This window comes from Sus scrofa, chromosome 6 (genome assembly GCF_054392235.1).
Source record: "Sus scrofa isolate SSC_HxYL_T2T_F1_AM1 chromosome 6, Sscrofa_HxYL_maternal_Yorkshire_Landrace_v2.0, whole genome shotgun sequence".
In the NCBI taxonomy this organism is placed as follows: Eukaryota; Metazoa; Chordata; class Mammalia; order Artiodactyla; family Suidae; genus Sus; species Sus scrofa.
In genome coordinates this window covers 51,597,073-51,616,823 of record NC_139388.1, presented here as the reverse complement: position 1 = coordinate 51,616,823, position 19,751 = coordinate 51,597,073, and the positions used below count along the sequence as shown (strand labels likewise).

The 19,751-nt window shown below is 52.7% G+C and overlaps 2 protein-coding genes and 1 long non-coding RNA gene across 6 annotated transcripts in view; 1 reads left to right on the top strand and 2 right to left on the bottom strand.

Moving 5' to 3' along the window:
• Positions 1-19,751, bottom strand: part of NFKBIB (NFKB inhibitor beta) — a 1,076,695-nt gene that overhangs the window by 96,976 nt on the left and 959,968 nt on the right. The gene's annotated exons all lie outside the window — the stretch shown is intronic.
• LOC110260983 (galectin-7-like) lies at positions 768-3,687 on the bottom strand. Of its 2 annotated transcripts, none has more exons than XM_084960874.1 (4): positions 3,323-3,687; positions 2,498-2,586; positions 1,553-1,754; positions 768-951 (listed from the first exon to the last, which is right to left on the bottom strand). In XM_084960874.1, exons 1-4 carry the CDS (start codon positions 3,539-3,541, stop codon positions 838-840), a joined length of 624 nt encoding a protein of 207 aa, XP_084817000.1. In that variant the 5' UTR covers positions 3,542-3,687; the 3' UTR covers positions 768-837. The 2 variants fall into 2 exon arrangements, with proteins under 2 accessions (XP_084817000.1, XP_084816999.1); XM_084960873.1 differs by lacking the exon at positions 3,323-3,687 and adding an exon at positions 2,958-2,995.
• LOC146402360 (uncharacterized) lies at positions 918-19,148 on the top strand. 3 transcript variants are annotated; one of them, XR_014806158.1, is made up of 5 exons: positions 918-1,119; positions 11,170-11,322; positions 15,000-15,129; positions 16,602-16,690; positions 18,039-19,148. It is a non-coding gene; the product is annotated as an uncharacterized LOC146402360 (long non-coding RNA). The 3 variants fall into 3 exon arrangements; XR_014806159.1 differs by lacking the exon at positions 11,170-11,322 and having other exon boundaries at positions 18,039-19,035; XR_014806157.1 differs by lacking the exons at positions 918-1,119; positions 18,039-19,148 and adding an exon at positions 16,975-17,102 and having other exon boundaries at positions 8,565-11,322.

Here is a 19,751-nt window from a genome sequence, read left to right as displayed (position 1 = left end):
CACCTGACAGTCGGAGATGACTGGGCGTCTCTAAGTACCACACTCCCCCTTCCTTCTAGAATGCCTCCAGTAGGGCCGAGGGCTCTGGGGCATCAGGTGAAGCCAGCTGGACAAAGTGTATGAACATGCACTTGATGTCGGGCGGGACATAGGGGCCCGGCCCTTGGCGTCCCCCGACCCCTCGGCAGGGCGGTTGCCGCTGCAGTGAGTGTCTGCCCCCGGGTGCGAACTAACGGGGCCTGTCCCGACTTGAGGACAGATGAGAGACCAGCGATGCCTCGACGGCCTTCCCAGCTCCTCCCTGCCAGAGCAGTCTGCAGGCATCTGGAGGCCAGGGAAGCTGGGGAGAGGCGAGAACAGGGATGTCGGCACAGAGTCTGAGAGTCATGAACGATCTTGGTGAGGCTGGGGTCTCCAAAGGATCTGTTTCCAGACGGACCCACTGGAAGGTCTGTTACACCCACGGACGGAAGGCAGGGCCTGGGCCCTTCCACACTCCCTCAGGTCACCCCCCACCGCATTGCCACCCGGTTGCTTTGCAAGTGCCAAGTGCCGCAGGAAGGCCAGCCAATGCCCCGCCCCTACCACAGCGCAGCCTGCCTCAGGCCTCCTGCGACAGAAAGCGCCCTCTGAGATCCAGGCCCGAATCCCGCCTGAGCCACGCAACTGCTGTGTGACCCTGAGTCAAGTGTCTTCGCCTCTCTGAGCCCGCTTTCCTCGTCTGCGTGTTCGAGGGAGCCACAGACCCAGAGGAGGCGCACCGATGATGACGGACGAAGACTTTATTGGCGGCCAAGAGCCCTGCGGCCCACCCACCACGCGCGCCCCCGCCAGGGCTCAGAAGATCTTCACGAGCTCCAGCTGCAGGTCGCCGCCCACCTCCACCGCACGCACGCGCGTCGGCGGCATCCGGTGGCGGAAGTGGTGGTACTCCAGGTCCCCGACCACCACCTGCAGGCGCGGGGAAGCAGGGCTTAAGAGTCATCCCCGACTCCCCCCCACGCCTTGTGACCCGGGCGCCCACGGAACCCCGCCAGGGCCCAAGGGCCCCACTGGGGAAACGGGGCTACTGTTTTCTGTCCCTTTGCCGTGAGGATTAAATGAGTTCATCGCTGACACGTGAGTAGTTTTTAAACTTTGAGGTGGGTGGGGGCCCCTACAACGCCCGCATCTCTGCCTCACTCCCAAAAGCAAAGGGTTGAAAGTGAGGAACCGCCTGGGTGGCAGAGGGGCTGCAGCGGCCCCGCCCCGCCGGGACTGGTTTCTGGGGCCTGTCTCCCCACCCACCCACGCCCCTGCCCCGGAGCCTCTGCCTCGGACCCCAGCGGACCGGGAAGAGGGTCGGGGTCGGGGGGACCTCTGGGCCTCGCCTCTGCACTGGGACACCCACCCCTCGGGCGCTTGGCTCTGGCTCTCCTGTCTGTGCCACTGCCACGCTAGTGCGCTTGCGCCAGGGCAGGACGCCCGACCAGCCTCGGCCACGCCTGTGCTCCCGCCTCCGCCGAGGGGAAGAGCCCTGGGCGCTGGCGCCCACGCCTCGGCGGAGACCCACCTTGAAGCCTTCGTCGGTGGTGATGAGCAGCACGTCGAAGGGCTGCCCGCGCTGGAAGGGAATGCCCGGGCCTCGCTCCTCTCGGCCCCAGGCTCCGTGCTCCAGGCTGTTGAAGACCACCGAGGACTCGTCCAGCCGCGGGTTGAAATGCAGGGCGGCCTCGCTGCCCGGCTCCTCGCCGCAGAGCAGGTTTACGTAGAACCTGGGAGGTGGGGGATGAGAGCGGGCGTCCCCTTCTGCAGGGGACTTACCTTCTGCCCGGGCCCACCCCCGTTTCCAGGGACCTCGGCTGTCCCACGCCAGGTGCGGGAAGGAGCGGTTGCAGACTGGAGGCCAAGGAGCCCAGTTTCCAGGGCATCCGCCATCCAGTTGGGGACCTGGACACACATGGCCCTGGGCGAGGGTCACTGTGCTCTGCCCGGGGTCCCCCTCATTCCCAGAGGCTGGGACTTGCCAAGGAATCATGGTCCCGAAGACCAGGGTGCTCCTGGTGGCCAAGGCACCCCCAGTTCCCAGAGGGCCAGGACAATAGCAGGGATGGCAGGATTCCCAGGCACCCCAGATTCCCAGGAATCCTGACGCTCCCACCCCGGGGAGCCATGGGCTTGACTGCTTGGGCCTCCCAGGTGCCCAGGGCGGCTCCAGTTCCCAGGACACATGTCCAGGGTTGCTGTGTCTCAGACCGGAAGCCACGGGGTGAGGCTCAGCAGGGGACCCTGAGAGTGCCCTGAACCCCCAGATTCTTAGAATGACTTAGGGACCCCAGCCTCACAGTCCAGGGACAAATGAGTGAAGACATCAGTTTCCAGAAGGTCAGAACTAGCCCGGGGCTTCCAAGACCCTGGCGGGCAAAGTCGGCCTGGGGCTTCGTCTCTGGGCTGTGACAAGGGGCACCAGCTGAGCCTGGAGCCCTCCCACCCCGACCACGGAGGCTGGGGGTCTCACCTGCCAGCCTGGTCGGGCACAACACCACGAATTCTCATCACGGTGCCGACTCGGATGCCGTCGGCCAGCAAGGTTTTGTGGGGCATGGACTGCGGGCATGAACCATGGCGGCAGAGGAGAGAGACGTGGGTCAGTGCTGGGGAGCCCATGACGGGACCCAGAGCAGCAGCATCAGAGGGAAGAAAGGGCCCAGAGACCCAGGACACAGGGCCAGGCCCCGGGAAGGAGCTGCAGGCAGGAACACCCAGAATCCAGGGAAGTGCTCAGAGCTAGAGAGCTCTGGCTCCAGCGGGGAGCCAGAGACCACAGCCCAGAACTTCATAGCACCCAAACCGCAGCCCCACTTTCTCCTCTGAAACAGGAGACCTCAGCCAGGCCCCAGCCCCCTCGCCCCCCGCGCACCCCTTCTGCTGCAGCCTTGGGTCCAGAGCCCCCACCCCCAAGGCCCTGGAAGACTCACAAAGCCTGACATGGCTGGGATGTGGCACCGGCAGTGGTGGAGCGGGGGTATGGCTGCTGGGACCTTAAGTAAAAGCAGGGTGTGGCTGCCCCGTTGACTCACCGTCACCCCTTTCCACACCCACCTCCCACACCTGGCACAGACCCTGGCCCTGGGGCCCTGCTGGCCCAGAACCCTCTTCCTAGGCCTCTGACGCCCCTGCAGTCCCTGGGGTTCGTTTCCAGGGCTGCTGCGTGTCTTCTCTGAGCTGAGAAGGACAGGGACAGTTGACAGAAGCAATAATATCAACAACAACACAGCCGGCCGCCGCCCCGCCCTACCTCCCTGCTGCCTGGCAGAGAGGAGGGCTCTCGTGCCCTTCTCACCATGGAAAACGTGCATCCTGAGAGGCCAGGCTGTGGGCGGGCACCCTGGGTCCCTGTCTCCCAGGTTCTGAGCTGTGGCCAAGGACTAAGGCTGTGTTTCCTCTGAAATTCCAGTTTATGCTTCTGTAGAATACCAGCACCATGACGACACCTACACCGATAGAAAAGGGAGGGGTCCCCGCAGGGGCTCAGTGGGTTACAAACCCGACTGGTATCCATGAGGATGGGGGTTCGATCCCTGGCCTCGCTCAGTGGGTTGACAATCTGGCGTTGCCGCGAGCTGCGGTGTAGGTCGCAGACACAGCTCGGATCTGACGATGCTCTAGGCCGGCACCTGTTCCTCCCATTCGACCCCTGGCCCAGGAACTTCCATATGCTGTGAGTGTGGCCCTAAAAAAAAAAAAAAAAAGGGAAGAGGAAGCTCAGGGGGCAGAGGTTCTTTGGCCTGATGGTCAAGGCTGCATCCTTAGTGACTAGTCCAGAGCCTGGCACCCAGCGGGAGCTCAGACAATATGGGGAAAGACGGGCTAGAAGATAAGCATGGCTGCCACTCAGAAGCCTCTGGCCTCTCGCGTGTGTGTGTGTGTGTGTGTGTGTGTGTGTGTGTGCAAGAGATGACAGACCTCACCCAGGCCACGGGGGGCCTCCTTTGACAGATAAGGAGTCTGAGGCTCAGAAAGAGGAGGCAGTTTGTCCCGACACACCGCTGTGCGGTACCACGGGGCCTGTGGCTCCGGCAGTTTCTGTCTGGTGCTTTCTGTCTCTGCGATGCCCTCATCGCTCTGGCTCTGGCTCTGGCTGCCCTGTGTCTCTGTCCTCCCGCTTTTCTGACTCTCCCACGTGTTCCTGTCTGTTTCTCTCCTTCCACCTCCCAGAACCACTTCCTCGCCCCCAAGTGTTCAGGACAAGAGATGGGGCTTGGGGGGAGAGGGGGATCGCAGGACCCACACCCCACCCGAACCAAAGAAGAGGAAAACGTAGGACCCTCCACCCAGGCCCATTTCCAGTGCCCCTGACCCAGGTCCCCAGAAGGGGGATCCGGGTATGAAGGGTGGGGTCAAAGGGAGAATGCTGAAAGAAGGTTCTGGAAGGCAGGGAACAGCAGAGATGGGGGAGCCGAGCCAAAGCCGTGCTAGCAGCCCACCTCTCCGTGTCCACCCCCACTCCCGCCAACACCGGCCTCCCAGTTTGGGCCCCACCCGGGCCCCAGAGGGACCAGAGCCTGGGCAGAGCCTGGAAACTGGATGGAGCCAACGAGGCTCAGAACCTGCTTGGGGCCCCAGGCTCTCAGGCCTCCCAGACTCGCTCCAGTCCCCTGGCCACACAGCTGCTGAAGCTGGGGGAGCCGGTGCCTGGGAGAGGGCGTTGGGGGCTGCGTTTAGGCGGGGGGCTGTGGGCACCCCCATGCAGAGGAGGAAGCTGGCTTAGAGAGGCCTGGCCTCTCATCAGGGCCTGACATCGAGGGCGGGCAGGGGCCTGTGCTGGATCTGGTCTGTGTGCCAAGGGTACCACATTGGGGTTTTTAAAAAATTTTTTCTATTGTAGTTGATTTACAATGTTCTGTCAGTTTCTGCTGTACAGCAACGTGACCCTGTTATACATATAGGGATTTTATTAATTTTTGGAGGGTGCACCCATGGATTGTGGAAGTTTCCAGGACAGAAACTGAATTTGTGCGACAGCTGTGACTCAAGCTGCAGTAGTGACAATGCTGGATCCTTAACCCACTGGCCAAAAGTGAACTCCATCAGCAGGATTTGAGAAATTTTTTAAAATTCCTAATATAGTCAATTTAAAATTTTGTGCTAGTTTCTGCTGTACAGCAGAGGGATCCAGTCATACATATATATTATATTATCTTCCATCATGCTGTATCCCAAGAGGTTGATATAGTTCCCTGTGCTGTATACACAGGGACCTCCTGGCTTATCCCTTCTAAATGTAATTATAGTTTGCATCTTTTTTTTTTTTGTTGTTGTTGTTGTTGTTGTTGTTGTTGCTATTTCTTGGGCCGCTCCCGCGGCATATGGAGGTTCCCAGGCTAGGGGTTGAATCGGAGCTGTAGCCACCGGCCTACGCCAGAGCCACAGCAACGCGGGATCCGAGCCGCGTCTGCAACCTACACCACAGCTCACGGCAACGCCGGATCGTTAACCCACTGAGCAAGGCCAGGGACCGAACCCGCAACCTCATGGTTCCTAGTCGGATTCGTTAACCACTGCGCCACGACGGGAACTCCTGCATCTTGAACAAGATAATGGGAGAAAAAAGATTGTATACCTGTATGTGTAATGGGGTCACCATGCTGTACACTGGGGAAAAAAATTGCGCTTGGGAAATAACAATAAAAAAAATAGTTTGCATCTACTAAACCCAAACTCTCAGTCCATCCCACTCCCTCCTCTCTCCCCCTTGGCAACCACAAATCTGATCTTCATGTTTATGAGTCTGTTTCTATTCTGCAGATAGGTTTATTTGTACCATATTTCAGCTACGTGTAAGTGATATCAAAAAGTATTTGTCTTTCTGACTTAGCATGAGAATCTCCAGTTGCATCCATGTTGCTGCAAGTGGCATTTTTTGTTCTTTTTAATGGCTGAATAGTATTCCATTGTATATATGTGCCACGTCTTCTTAATCCATTTCTCTATTGATGGACATTTAGATTGCTTCCATGGAGTTGCCATCATAGCACAGTGGAAACGAATCCGACTAGGAACCATGAGGTTTGTGGGTTCGATCCCTGGCCTCACTCAGTGGGTCAAGGATCCGGCGTTGCCATGAGCTGTGGTGTAGGTCACAGACTCGGCTCGGATATGGTGTTGCTGTGGCTGTGGTGTAGACTGGCGGCTACAGCTCCTATTAGACCCCTAGCTTGGGAACCTCTATATGCTATGGATGTGGCCCTAAAAAAAAAAAAAAACAAAACAAAAAGACAAAAAAAAAAAAAAATAGATTGCTTCCATGTCTTGGCTATTGTGTATAGTGCTACTATGAACATGTGGGTGCATGTATCTTTTTTTTTTCTTCTTAGGGCCACACCTTTGGCATATGGAGGTTCCCAGGCTAGGAGTCAAATTGGAGCTGCAGCTGCCGGCCTTAACCACAGCCACAGCAATGTGGGATATGAGCTCTGTCTTTGACCTATAACACAGCTCGAAGCAACGCCAGATCCTTTAACCCACTGAGTGAGGCCAGGGACGGAACCTGAATCCTCATGGATACTAGCTGGATTCTTAATGCATTTAGCCACAATAGGAACTCTGCATGTATGTTTTTTATGGAAGTTTTGTCCCGATATGTGCCCAGGAGTGGGATTGGTGGGTCATATAGTAGTTCTATATTTAGTTTTGAGTTGCCTCCATATGATTTTCCATAGTGGTTGTATCAGTTTACATTCCCACCAACACTGCAGGAGGGGGTCCCTTTTCTCCGCACCCTCTCCAGCATTTGTTATTTTTTAGACTTATTAGTGATGGCCGTTCTGACCGGTGTGAGGTGGTACCTCATTGTAGTTTTGCTTTGCATTTCTCTAGTAATTGGTGATGTTGAGCCTTTTTCCCTGTGCCTGCTGACCCTCCATGTGTCTGCTTTGGAGAATAGCTGATTGACAGGGTTGTGCTCATTTCTCATCAATGGGAATTTTTAAATAGAGGAGACAGTGCCCTTTGAAGTCATAACACCAACAACTTGGATGGAGAGTTTCCCAGATTTCTGGGCTTCATTACTCTGATAAACTAAAGCACGCTTTCACATGCCTCTTTCTATATATTGCTACTGTGTCCCCCTAGCTTAGCTCTTCCCGGAATTCTTCAACATGGCTGGATATTTCTTCATGTGCTGCTAACCTGCAAGTCCTGACTTGACTTTGATGTTTGGCCAAATGTCTGCATTCAATCTGTTATCAGTTTATTTGCTGGCTTTTTTTTTCAGGGCCTCACCTGTAGCATATGGAGGTTCCCAGGCTAGGGGTCGAATCGGAGCTGTAGCTGCCAGCCTATGCTACAGCCACAGCCCCACCAGATCCAAGCCCTATCGGCAACCTACACCACAGCTCACGGCAACGCCGGATCCTTAACCCACTGAGCGAGGCCAGGGATCGAACCCACATCCTCACGGATACTAGTCAGATTCCTTTCTGCTGCACCACAGTGGGAACTCCTTGCTGACTCATTTTGGTTATGGGATTGAGAACCCCCTTCGGGGGCCCAAGAGTGGGCTCTTGTCTACCACTTGGAAATGGATTGTCTGTGGAGAAACATCCTGACAAAGCAAAAGACCTTATTGAAAAGGGGCTGCTCGATGGAGTTCCCGTTGTGGCGCAGTGGTTAACGAATCTGACTAGGAACCATGAGGTTGGGGGTTCAGCCCCTGGCCTCGCTCAGTGGGTTAAGGATCCTGTGTTGCCGTGAGCTGTGGTGTAGGTTGCAGATGCGGCTCGGATCCCAAGTTGCTGTGGCTCTGGCGTAGGCTGGTGGCTACAGCTCCGATTCGACCCCTAGCCTGGGAACCTCCATGTGCCATGCGAGCAGCCCTAGAAAAGGCAAAAAGACCAAAAAAGAAAATAAAGGGGGGGGGGGGCGCTCAAGCAGAGAGCAGTAGGGTAAAGGACCCCAGGAGAACTGCTCCATCTTATGGTCAGTCTTGGGGTTAACGGAGGCGGTTTAGTTTCTGGGTTGTCGCTGGCCAGTCATCCTGCTTAGGCTCATATGTGTTCCAATGCAGGGCCCTTCCTGGTGGTGGGAGCATCTCTTAGTTAAGATGAACTCTGGTGCAAGGGTTTCTGGGAGGCTGGCAGGACATATTATGGGCTGGCGTCTCCTCCCTCCTCTGGACCCCCCCTGAGTTTTTCTGGTCGGTTTTAGAAGCAGCTTTTCAGCGTCGAGTTCTTTCTAAGACATCAAATGCAAACAGTTGCTATCATGCCTGGCTGGGGCGGGCACTTTCTGTCAGTGGTTTCCGAATATTTCTTTCTTTTTTTCCTGCTGTACAGCATGGGGATCAAGTTATTCTTACATGTATACATTTTTTCCCCCACCCTTTGCTCTGTTGCAATATGAGTATCTAGACATAGTTCTCAATGCTACTCAGCAGGATCTCCTTGTAAATCTATTCCAAGTTGTATCTGATAACCCCAAGCTCCCGATCCCTCTCACTCCCTCCCTCTCCCGTAGGGCAGCCACAAGTCTATTCTCCAAGTCCATGATTTTCTTTTCTGTGGAGATGTTCATTTGTGCTGGATATTAGATTCCAGTTATAAGTGATATCATATGGTATTTGTCTTTGTCTTTCTGACTCTCAGTGTGAGAGTCTCTAGTTCCATCCATGTTGCTGCAAATGGCATTATGTCATTCTTTTTTATGGCTGAGTAATATTCCATTGTGTATATATACCAAATCTTCCGAATCCAATCATCTGTTGATGGACATTTGGGTTGTTTCCATGTCCTGGCTATTGTGAATAGTGCTGCAATGAACATGCGGGTGCATATGTCTCTTTTAAGTAGAGTTTTGTCCGGATAGATGCCCAAGAGTGGGATGGCGGGGTCATATGGAAGTTCTATGTATAGATTTCTAAGGTATCTCCAAACTGTTCTCCATAGTGGCTGTACCAGTTTACATTCCCACCAACAGTGCAGGAGGGTTCCCTTTTCTCCACACCCCCTCCAGCACTTGTTATTTGTGGATTTATTAATGATGGCCATTCTGACTGGTGTGAGGTGGTATCTCAGAGTAGTTTTGATTTGCATTTCTCTTATAATCAGCGATGTTGAGAATTTTTTCATGTGTTTGCTGGCCATCTATGTATCTTCCTTGGAGAAATGTCTATTCAGGTCTTTTGCCCATTTTTCTATTGGATGATTGGCTTCGAATATTTCTAATAACTCAGATCCGGGCATCCTGGGTGGATTCCTGTTCATTCGAGTTGATCATCTTCGATCAGTTCCCGAATCATAGGCTTGCGAGCATTTTTTTTCTCATTTCCAAATAAGTGGTGCATGTCCCCACTTCTCAGCCCTCTCTCTGTTTTCTCATGCCCCGTGTCCCCCTCCTAAATCCTCCAGATCCTCCCAGAGGACGTCCAGAGTCCTGAAAATAGACAGACCTGGGCGGCCACCACCCCAGTCGTTTCAGCCCCTCAAACAGCCCCTCCACCTGCCCTGGGAAGCTGTCATTCCTCAGCAACCAGGAGCCGCCAGGCTCATCTGCAGGAGAACACAGAGGGCTGAGCAGCGGGCTGTCGGCAGACCTTCCCTCCTTCAGAAATCATCCAGCCCAAAAGTGCCACCTGCACCCACGGGGGTTGTAGGAACTGACAATCCCGGGCTCTGTCCGCTTCTTGGTGACGTCAGGTCGGGTTTTCATTCACAGCGAAGATCATTCAGGGGCTGCTGTGGGTTTGTGCGTCAGCTTACAACCGAGGAAAATGACAATTTAAAAAGTCTGACATTTTCTTGCCTATTTTTTTTTTTTTTGTAAGGGCTGCACCCTTGCAAAAGTTTCTAGGCTAGGGGTCCAATTGGAGCTGCAGCTGCCAGCCTGCACCACAGCTCATGGCAGTGCTGGATCCCTGACTCACTGAGGGAGGCCAGGGATCAAACCTGCGTCCTCATGGATACTGTTTGGATTCATTTCCTCTGCTCCATAATGGGAACTCCATGATCCCTTTCTTAATCAAAGACTTCTGACTCAACCCAGGATGGCACTGTGGCTGTTGCATTTCTCAGGGTTCAAGTTACTTTTGTTATAAAGCAAATTACCCCACTGCTTCACGGCTTCAAACAGCTGTTGTCGGGGCGGGGGGGGCTCATGGCTTCCATAGGTCAAGAGTGTGGGAGTTCCTGTTGTGGCTCAGTGGGTTAAGAACCCAACACAATGTCCATGAGGATGTGGGTTCGATCCCTGGCCTCACTCAGTGGGTTAAGGATCCGGCATTGCCGTGAGCTGCTGTGTAGGTCGCAGACACAGCTTGGATCTGGCATCGCTGTGGCTGTGGCAGAGGCCGGCAACTGCGGCTCCGATTCAACCCCTAGCCTGGGAACCTCCATGTGCCACAGGTGCGGCCCTAAAACAAAAGAAGAAGTTTGCACAGGGCACAGTGAAAGGCTTGTCTCTGCTCTATGAGGTCTGGGGAACCTCTGTCCCTAGGGGCCAAGTTCATCTGGGCGACCTGCCCACAGCCTTCCTGGGAAGCCCAGACATCTTCAGACGAGCTGGGCTTCCTCCACAGCCGCTCAAGGCTCCAGGAGCAAGTGTCCCTTCAGCTCCTTGGGTGAAAGCTGCCTCCTCTCTTCTCACCCACTCTGGGAAGTCACGCCCATCCCTTCATGCCACACTCTTTGTTATGAACGAACCACTGAGGGCAGCCTGCATTTAAGCCTCCACCTTGTGATAGTAGAAGCACCAAAAAAAAATGGTGGGTGTGTTTTATTTTATTGTTTATTTGTTTTTGGCCGCACCCACAGCATGTGGAAGTTCTCAAGCTACAGTCGTGATAATGCCGGATCCTTAACCCCTAGGACACCAAGGTACTCCTGGTGGATGTAGTTTAAAACCGCTACATCCAAGAGTTCCCGCTGTGGCTCAGCAGGTTAAGGACCTGACGTTGTCTCTGTGAGGATGGGGGTTTGATCCCCAGCCTCGTTCAGTGGGTTAAGGATCCCGTGTAGGTCACAGATGCAGCTGGGATCTGGTGTTGCCATGGTTATGGTGTAGGCCAGCAACTGCAGTTCTGATTCAAGCCTTAGCCCGCAAATGTCCATATGCTGCAGGTTTGGCCATAAAAAAAGGTAGCTAATGGCATGTAAGTGGATGTTCTGTGTTGAGCTTTTGGAAGATTCTTTGCAGGAAACTTCCCCAGCAGAGGAGGAGCCACTGGACCCTCCACTTTCCTCACCCTTCCTGTCTGGAACGTACCAGGATCAGAATTTTTGGTCGGGAAGTAACATCTGAATCTGTACCTGCTGACGTCGGAACGATGTTTTCCGTGCCCCCGAGCTGGTAATGAGCCCTTTTGCCCTCCAATTTTAGTATGGCCCCAGATAGTCAGACACAATAAAAGCCAAAACAGGAGTTCCCATTGTGGCTCAGTGGAAATGAACCTGACTAGTATCCATGAGGATGCGGGTTCGGTCCCTGGCCTTGCTCAGTGAGTTAAGGCTCCCGTGTTGCCCTGAGCTCTGGTGTAGGTCGCAGACGCAGCTTGGATCTGGCGTGGCTGTGGCTGTGGCCGTGGCTGTGGCTGTGGCTGTGGCCGTGGTTGTAGGCTGGCGGCTACAGCTCTGACCCCTAGCCTGGGAACCTCCCCATGCCGTGGATGCGGCCCTTAAACAAAAAAAAAGAGAAAAAACAAAACATGTTTAGCTGGCTCTTTCCCTCCATAGCTGTAAATAATCTATGCACTGCTCCTTCTCGGGTTTTCTGTTGAGGCATCTTCTCTTTCCCACTCAAGAGGAAGAGGACATAGCTTTCTTTCATCAACTCACCTGCTCCCTCCTGCTGTGTGACAAGTACCCCCTGACTGGTTTTTTTTGTTTTGTTTTGTTTTGTTTTTTTGTCTTTTTGCTATTTCTTGGGCCGCTCCCACGGCATATGGAGGTTCCCAGGCTAGGGGTCGAATCGGAGCCATAGCCATCAGCCTACGCCAGAGCCACAGCAACGCGGGATCCGAGCCTCGTCTGCGACCTACACCACAGCTCACAGCAATGCTGGATCGTTAACCCACTGAGCAAGGGCAGGGACCGAACCCGCAACCTCATGGTTCCTAGTCGGATTCGTTAACCACTGCACCACGACGGGAACTCCATAAAGATATGCACTAGGATCTTCTTTATTTTTTATTTTTATTTTTTTGTCTTTTTGTTATTTCTTGGGCCGCTCCCGTGGCATGTGGAGATTCCCAGGCTAGGGGTCTAATCGGAGCTGTAGCCACTGGCCTACACCAGAGCCACAGCAGCTCGGGATCCGAGCCACGTCTGCAACCTACTCACGGCAACACCGGATCCTTAACCCACTGAGCAAGGCCAGGGACCGAACCCGCAACCTCATGGTTCCTAGTCGGATTCGTTAACCACTGCGCCACGACGGGGAACTCCCCCTGACTGTTTATCAGCGGATTAGAAAGTCATTTTGATTAGATCTGTGTCCAGGGTTTACAATCTCTACCCAGCCCCGGGGTGTATCTGTGCTTCTCCTTCCTGCATAACTGTATTTTCCCTGGAGTTAGGGATCATCTTGTTTTGTATCTGTTTAAAACTTTTTTTCCTTTTTTTTTCTTTTTTCACAGCCACACCCACAGCATATGGAAGTTCCCAGGCTAGGAACTAGAGCTACAGCTGCCAGCCTACACCAAAGCTCATAGCACCATCAGATCGTTAACCCACGAAGCGAGGCCAGGGATCGAACCCGTGTCCTCATGGATACTGGTCGGGTTCATTACTGCTGAGCCACAGCGGGAACTCCAGCAGCCTTTCACTTTCTTGGAGACTTTGTCCCTAACTGGCCTTTTCGCCCACTCTCTCTCTTTCCTGCCCACGGACTAAAGCCCGCAGGTAGCTGTTCACGTACCACCTGCCCCTCTCAGCCTCTCAGGAGCATCTGGTGCCATGGATTCCCCAGCTGCTCAGTGGTTTGGGTTCAATGAGTTTCTTATATACTTTCCCACCTCCAGCCTAGGATTCACCTTCTGGGATCTACTAAGAAATTACCACATGGCCAGTACCTCAGTTTATCTTCTCTCTCCTTTTCTTGGTCCCTCAGGGTTTACACCTTTAAAAAAAAATTGGAGTTCCCGTTGTGGCGCAGTGGAAACGAATCTGACTAGGAACCATGATGTTGCAGGTTCAATCCCTGGCCTCACTCAGTGGGTTAAGGATCCGGCATTGCCATGAGGTGTGTAGCTTGCAGACACGGCCTGGATCTGGCATTCCTATGGCTGGCGGCTACTACTCCGATTCGAACCCTAGCCTGGGAACCTCCATATGCTGCGGGTGCGGCCCTAAAAAGACAGAAACAAAACAAAAAATCTTTTGAAACATAGTGGTTAAGGGCCAGAAGTCTGGGACCCTTTTTTGGCTCTGCATTTCCTGAGTACGTGATCTGAAGACAGTTGCCTTTCTCTTTATGTCAATCAAACAGGGCAAAGCTAATCCCTACCTCACAGATTAGATTAGATGAGATTGGCAGGAACTAAAGTGTGGATGTTGATTAATTTCCTTGAGCCCTGTGACACACCGCAGGACATAGCTGTTTGCACGGGAGTGGCTGCTCTTAGTGGCTTTTAGGAAGGGAGTGACTTCATAGGACATTACACTCTGTCACTACTTACCCCATTACTCCCCTCCTAGCAGCGTAAAATTACTATTTTAGTTTGTTCAAGGATCCTGTGGATTAGGAATTCAGATAGGGCATAGTGAGGGTGGCTTGTTTCTGCTGCTCATTGTCTGGAGCCTTAGCCTAGAAGACTCAGTGGGGGGGTGGGGGGTCAGGACGGGGGTGAAAGCCTGGGACTGGATCACCTGCAAGGAGTTGCTAGAGTGGTTCAGTGGGTTAAAAACCTGACTAGTATCCACGAGGATGCGGGTTCGATCCCTGGCCTCACTCAGTAGATTAAGATCTGGCGTTGCCCCAAGCTGCAGTGTAGCTCACAGATGCAGCTCTAATCCTGTGCTGCTGTGGGTGTGGTGTAGGCCAGCAGCTGCAGCTCCATTTTGACACTCAGCCTGGGAACTTCCATATGCTGTGTGTTTGGCCCTAAAAAGAAAAAAACTCCCTCTGCCAGTCGGAGTTCTCTCCTGGCACTGTGGGTTAAGGGTCTGGCATTGTCACTGCAGCGGCTCAGGTTATTACTTTGGCTCAGGTTCGATCCCTGGCCCAGGAACCTCCATGTGCCGTGAATGCGGCCAAAAAGAAAAAAAAAAAAAAACAACCACCTGCAAGTTGATACTGGCAGGTGGCTGGGGTCTCGCTGGAATATGGAAGCATATGGAAGTTCCCAGGCTAGGAACTAGAGCTACAGCTGCCAGCCCCGGGGACGTGTGCTCTTTGCAGGGGGCTTGGACTTCCTCACAACGCGGCTGCTCATGTGGCAGCTGAGGGCTCCCGAACGGGCATCCCGGGTCACAGGGTGGCAGACTTTTCTGACACAGTGGTCTCTTCTGCTGCGTTCTCTGGGTTCCAAGTGAGTCAGAAGCCCACCTGGATTCAAGGGGAGGTGTTACAGGGCACCTCCCCCCTGAGCAACCTGCCAAGTCATCTCAGGAGAGCCTGTGGGACAGCAGATCTTATCGGGGCCGTCTTTGGAAACGACAGCGGATCGCATTTCTCAAGCCCTTTTGCTGAAGCCCAGGGTCCCCAGGTCTGTCCCTGGCTCACATCCCTTGGATTCAAGTGCAGCGGGCTCAGGTCCGATGTGTCAGCTGCATCCATTCAGACGACTTTCCTTCCTGACCCGCTCGTCACGTGGCCTCGTTTTTGTCCAGCCGAGAGTTCCTCGCCTGCCCTCCTCCCCCGGCAGAGCCACGGTGCTTGTAGATGGTCAGCGACACCGGCTTAGGGTCTGCACAGCTCTTGTCTTGCCCGGCTTGGTGCCCAGACTTCTGCCATGCTCTTTGTAGTTGTCACTGGGAACATTTTCTTCTCAGTTAATTGTTTATATCTGTACATTTTTTTTATGACAGAGATTATCAAATACGTACAAAAGTAGACAGAAAAATGGATCCCTCTGCACCTGTTCCCTAGCACGACACCTGCCCAACCACAGCCAGTCTGGCCCGAGCTGCATGCCTACCCACCTGCTACCTGCTAAAGGTAATAGTCTTCATTTTGTTTTTATTCACTTTTTCTTATTTTTTAGGGCGACGCTCATGGCATGTGGAAGTTTCCAGCCCAGGGGACTGAATCTGCGCCTCTGCAACCACCTGAGCCATTAAAGATAGATTCTTTTTTTTATTACTATTGTTATTTTTGACTTTTAGGGCTGCTCCTGCGGCATATGGAAGTTCCCAGGCTAGGGATCGAGTAGGAGCTGTAGCTGCCAGCCACAACCACAGCAAGGCCAGATCCAGGCTGTGTCTGCGATCAACAGCAAAGCTCAGGGCAATGCCGGATCCTTAACCCACTCAGCGAGGCCACGGATTGAACCTGAGTCCTCATGGATACTAGTCCAGTTCATTTCCGCTGAGCCACAGCAGGAACTCCCTAAGCTCAATATTCGATTTGAGTGATTCCTTTCCCACGTTAGGGACGCTTTCGGCTATTATCTCTTCCAATGTTTTCTCTGGCGCCCCTGTGATATGGATGTTGTTGCGTTTAACGCTGTCCCAGCCAGAGCTCTCTTGGACTGAGACCGTCTTTATTTCTTTTCAATCGTTTTTCTCTTTTTTCTTCCGAGCCAGTGATTTCCGCTAGTCTGTCCTCCACCTTACCTGTTTGATCTTCTGCCTCCTCTATTCGGCTGTTGATCACTGCTAGTGAATTTTTTATGTGGGGTATGGTATTTTGCATCTCTGCTTGCTTCATCCTTAAATCTTGTATTTCTTTGCTCAGTGTTTCTTGACATGTATCAATCTTTGCCCCCAGTTTATTTCCAAGACAGAGCTTGAGTCGTCTTTACCAGCATTAGTCTGAAGTCGTTTTCCTGGAGGTTGGTAATCTCCAGATCACGTAGCTGTTTTTCTAGGGTTTTTTCTTGTTCCCTTATCTGACTCATGATTCACTGCCTTTTCTTTTTCTTCTTTCTTTTTCTTGTCTTTCCTTTTTAGGGCTGCACTCACAGCATATGGAAGTTCCCAGGCTATGGGTTGAACTGGAGCTGTAGCTGCCGGCCTACACCACAGCCGAGGCACCTTGGGATCCGCGCCACGTCTGCGACCTACCCCACAGCTTGCAGCAACACTGGATCCTTAACCTACTGAGTGAGGCCAGGGATCGCACCTGTAACCTCAAAGTTCCTAGTCTGCTTTGTGCCTGTTGTGCCACCATGGGAACTCCTTTTCTTTTCTAAGGGCCGCACCCATGGCATATGGAAGTTCCCAGGCCAGGGGTCGAAGTGGAGCTGCACCAGCCGGCCTACACACAGCCACAGCAATGTGGCATCCAAGGTGCATCTGCAAACGTCACTACAGCTCGTGGCAATGCAGGATCCTTAACTCACTGAGCAAGGCCAGGAGTCGAACCTGCATCCTCATGGATACGACTTGGATTCTTAACCTGCCAAGCCTCAGCAGGAACTCCAGCCTTTTCATTTTGTATAAATTTTTGGTGTGGTCTCCTTTCTGCAGACAGTAGGGTTGCAGCCTCTCTTGCATCCGATGTCCGACCCCCTGGTGGCTGACGTTGGTCCGCGGGCTTGCTGCAGGCTTCCTTGCTGGTAGGTGGAGCTGATTCTTGTTCCTGTGGGTAGGGCTTTGTCTCTGGGTGTGGTTAGAGGCAGCTGTGTGCCTGGGGCATCTTTAGGCAGCCTGTTTGCTTAGGGATGGGGCTGGGTTTCCACCTGGTTTGCTGTTTGGCCTGTGGCTTCTCAGCCCTGATGGATGGGCCAGATTTTTCCAAAATGGCCAGCTCTAGAGGAGTTCAGGCTGATGATTGTTCCTGAGGCCTTTGCTTCCAAGTCCTTCCGCCACCACGAGCCGCAGTCACCCTCTGTTTTCCCAGGAGATCCGCCAGAACAAGCACCACATGCACATCTGACCCAGATGCCTGTGGAGTCTCTGCTTTGCCCTGGGACCCAGGGCACAGGAAAGCCTGAGTGTGCCTTTCGAGAGTGGCGTCTCTGTTTCCCCCAGTCCCCGGGAGCTCCTGTGCACGAGCCCTGCTGGCTCTCGGTGCCAATGCTCCGGGGGCCCCTCCTCCCGATGCCAGATCCCCAGGGGTGGGAACCTGACATGGGGCTCAGACCTCTCACTCCTGGGGGTGAGCCTCAGCGAGTTAGTGACTTTCGAGTCTGTGGGCCACCCACCCAGCAGGTATGGGATTGCTTCTAATTGCAGAATCGCCCCTCCTACTGTCTTGGTGTGGCTTCCTCTTTGTCTTCTGGAGTAGGATACCTCTTCTGATAGTTGGTGGTCTGTTTGTTGAAGGTTCTTCAGCAGTTGGCTGTAATTTTGTTGTTTTTATGGCAGAAGGTGAGCTCCAGTCCTTCTACTCTGCCATCTTAATCGTCTTTTTTTTTAATTTTAAAAATTATAATGTTGTGTCAATTTCTGCTATACAGCAAAGTGACTGAGTAATATATATATATTAATATATATTGATATATAAGTATATTTATATATTAATACATCTATATATATTAATATATATATATTCTTTTTCTTGTATTATCTTCCATCATGTTCTATCACAAGAGATTGGATTTGGTTCCCTGTGCTGTACAGTGGGACCTCAGTGCTTATCCATTCTTTTTTGGGGGGGTGGGGGGAGAAGCACATTTTATTTACAAATCTCCCCCCTGCCACCCTCCCCCAACACCGAGCAGATAACTGACCAATCCAGGATGTCAGTTGCTCGTGGGGTTCCAGGTGGAATGTTGGGGTGTTCCCTGAGGTTTGTTGTGCCTGGTGGCCCTATGGTAACTGGGCAGAGCCCTGTGCTGGATCAGTGCCGTGGAGGGGATGCTGTCCTCTGTGGCGCCTGGCTTTGGGCTGATCCTTGGGCAGCTGAGTGAGGTGCTGGTGTGGCTGCTGTCCAAAGGCTTTAGTTCGTGGTTCACTTTCCAGAGCCTCCAGTGGCAGACGGTGGTGTGTCTGTCCATCGTCTTCAGCTTCTTTGTAGGTCTCTTGTTTACACTGAGACTGCTTCGGTCTGTTCAAAGTCGACTTTACATAAGACTTGAGAAGCAGCTCGCCAAAGCGCTGGCTGCACAGATTGAAGAGAAATGCCGGCTCATCGACAAGATTTATGCTGCTGTAAAGGAGAATGCAGAGATGGAGACATCTTTAAAGAAGGCCAGCCTAGAGAGAGAGTCCTTAAACATACCTGGCCTCACTGAGACATTCAGAGAGATGCTGAGGATCAACGTGATTCTGATGGAGGAACTCAATTCTCTGGCTCGAGAACTGGAGAAAGAGCGCGTCGAGCCGTCTAAACAAAAGCAGGAGATGGTGGAGATGGTGGAAGAGCTCGAGTTCCTGGAGGAGGTCATGAGAACCACCACATCACACGGGTCTCTCAAACCATCCAGGAGGCCAAGCACCAAGCCCTGAGGGCCCCTTCCCCAGGAGGGGGCCTGGGGAGTAAAGCTCTGCTCTTGCCTCCCCACCACTCAGGCCTCCCAAGCTGCCAGATGGCATCCGTCCCCTCTGATGGGTCCCCACCTGAATGACACCGAGGCCTGTGGATGCAGGATGGCTCCTCCAACTTTACCTGCTGAGCACAGAAGTGAGTTCCTTGCCGGTCATCTTCTCCCAGCTAAATGGACTTCGAGTCTAAGACTTCTACATTCACAGAACGCTGGGGTTCTCTCTCATCAGTGGTGAAAGAAGTACGGTCCTGAAGAGACTTGGACTCAGTTTGACTCTTCCTTAAGCCACATTGCTCAAAACAGTTTTGGTAACTATTATAGATCAAACTCATAGGTGAGCTTATCAACACAGACTTTTAGTTGGCAATAGTAATATTATTTTTCTAGAGTTAAAATCACAACATTTGTAAGTCTGTGGAAGCAAAATTTTTGCCCATGTTTGTATCATTAAAAAACAAAACAAAAAAAAAAAACTCTCTTGAAATAGTTAAATAATAGGTTTAGAAATAAATTTTATCATTTAAGATCGATAATCTAATATAACAATGGTTACATTTGAAAAATTAAACTTGATAAATTCCATGCAGTTTGTCTCCTCTCCTGGCAAGAATGTTGCAATATGAGTTTTCTGACCAAGAAGAAACCCAAGTGGACAGTTTGGGGGAAGCTCCACGTCACTGCCCTCGTCTCTCCCTCACCATCGCCCTCTCGCTCCTCAGTGGGAATCCAGGGACGTCTCAAGGGGTTTTTCCCCCCTTATGAAGTCTGGCCCCCTCAATCAGTATCTTTATTCACAAGTGGCATCTTCTCATCAGGCGATGGGCACAGACTGGTTTTTCTCACAGTGGAAGGGGGGCCGCACACAACACTTTTACAACTGGAGGGAAGCACAGGGGTAAATGATAGAGGCAGCATCATGATAAGGTGAATGAGAAGTCCCTGTGGTGGCTCAGCGGGTTAAGAACCTGACATAGTGTACGTGAGGATGCAGGTTCGATCCCTGGCCTCGCTCAGTGGATTAAGGAGCTGCCGTGAGCTGTGGTGTAGGTTGCATATCTGGCTGGCTCCGATCCCCTGTGTCTGTGGCTGTGGCTGTGGTGTAGGCTGGCAGCTACAGCTCCAATTTGACCCATAGCCTGGGAACCTCCATGTACTGCAGGTGCAGCCCTAAAGAGCAAAAAAAAAAAAA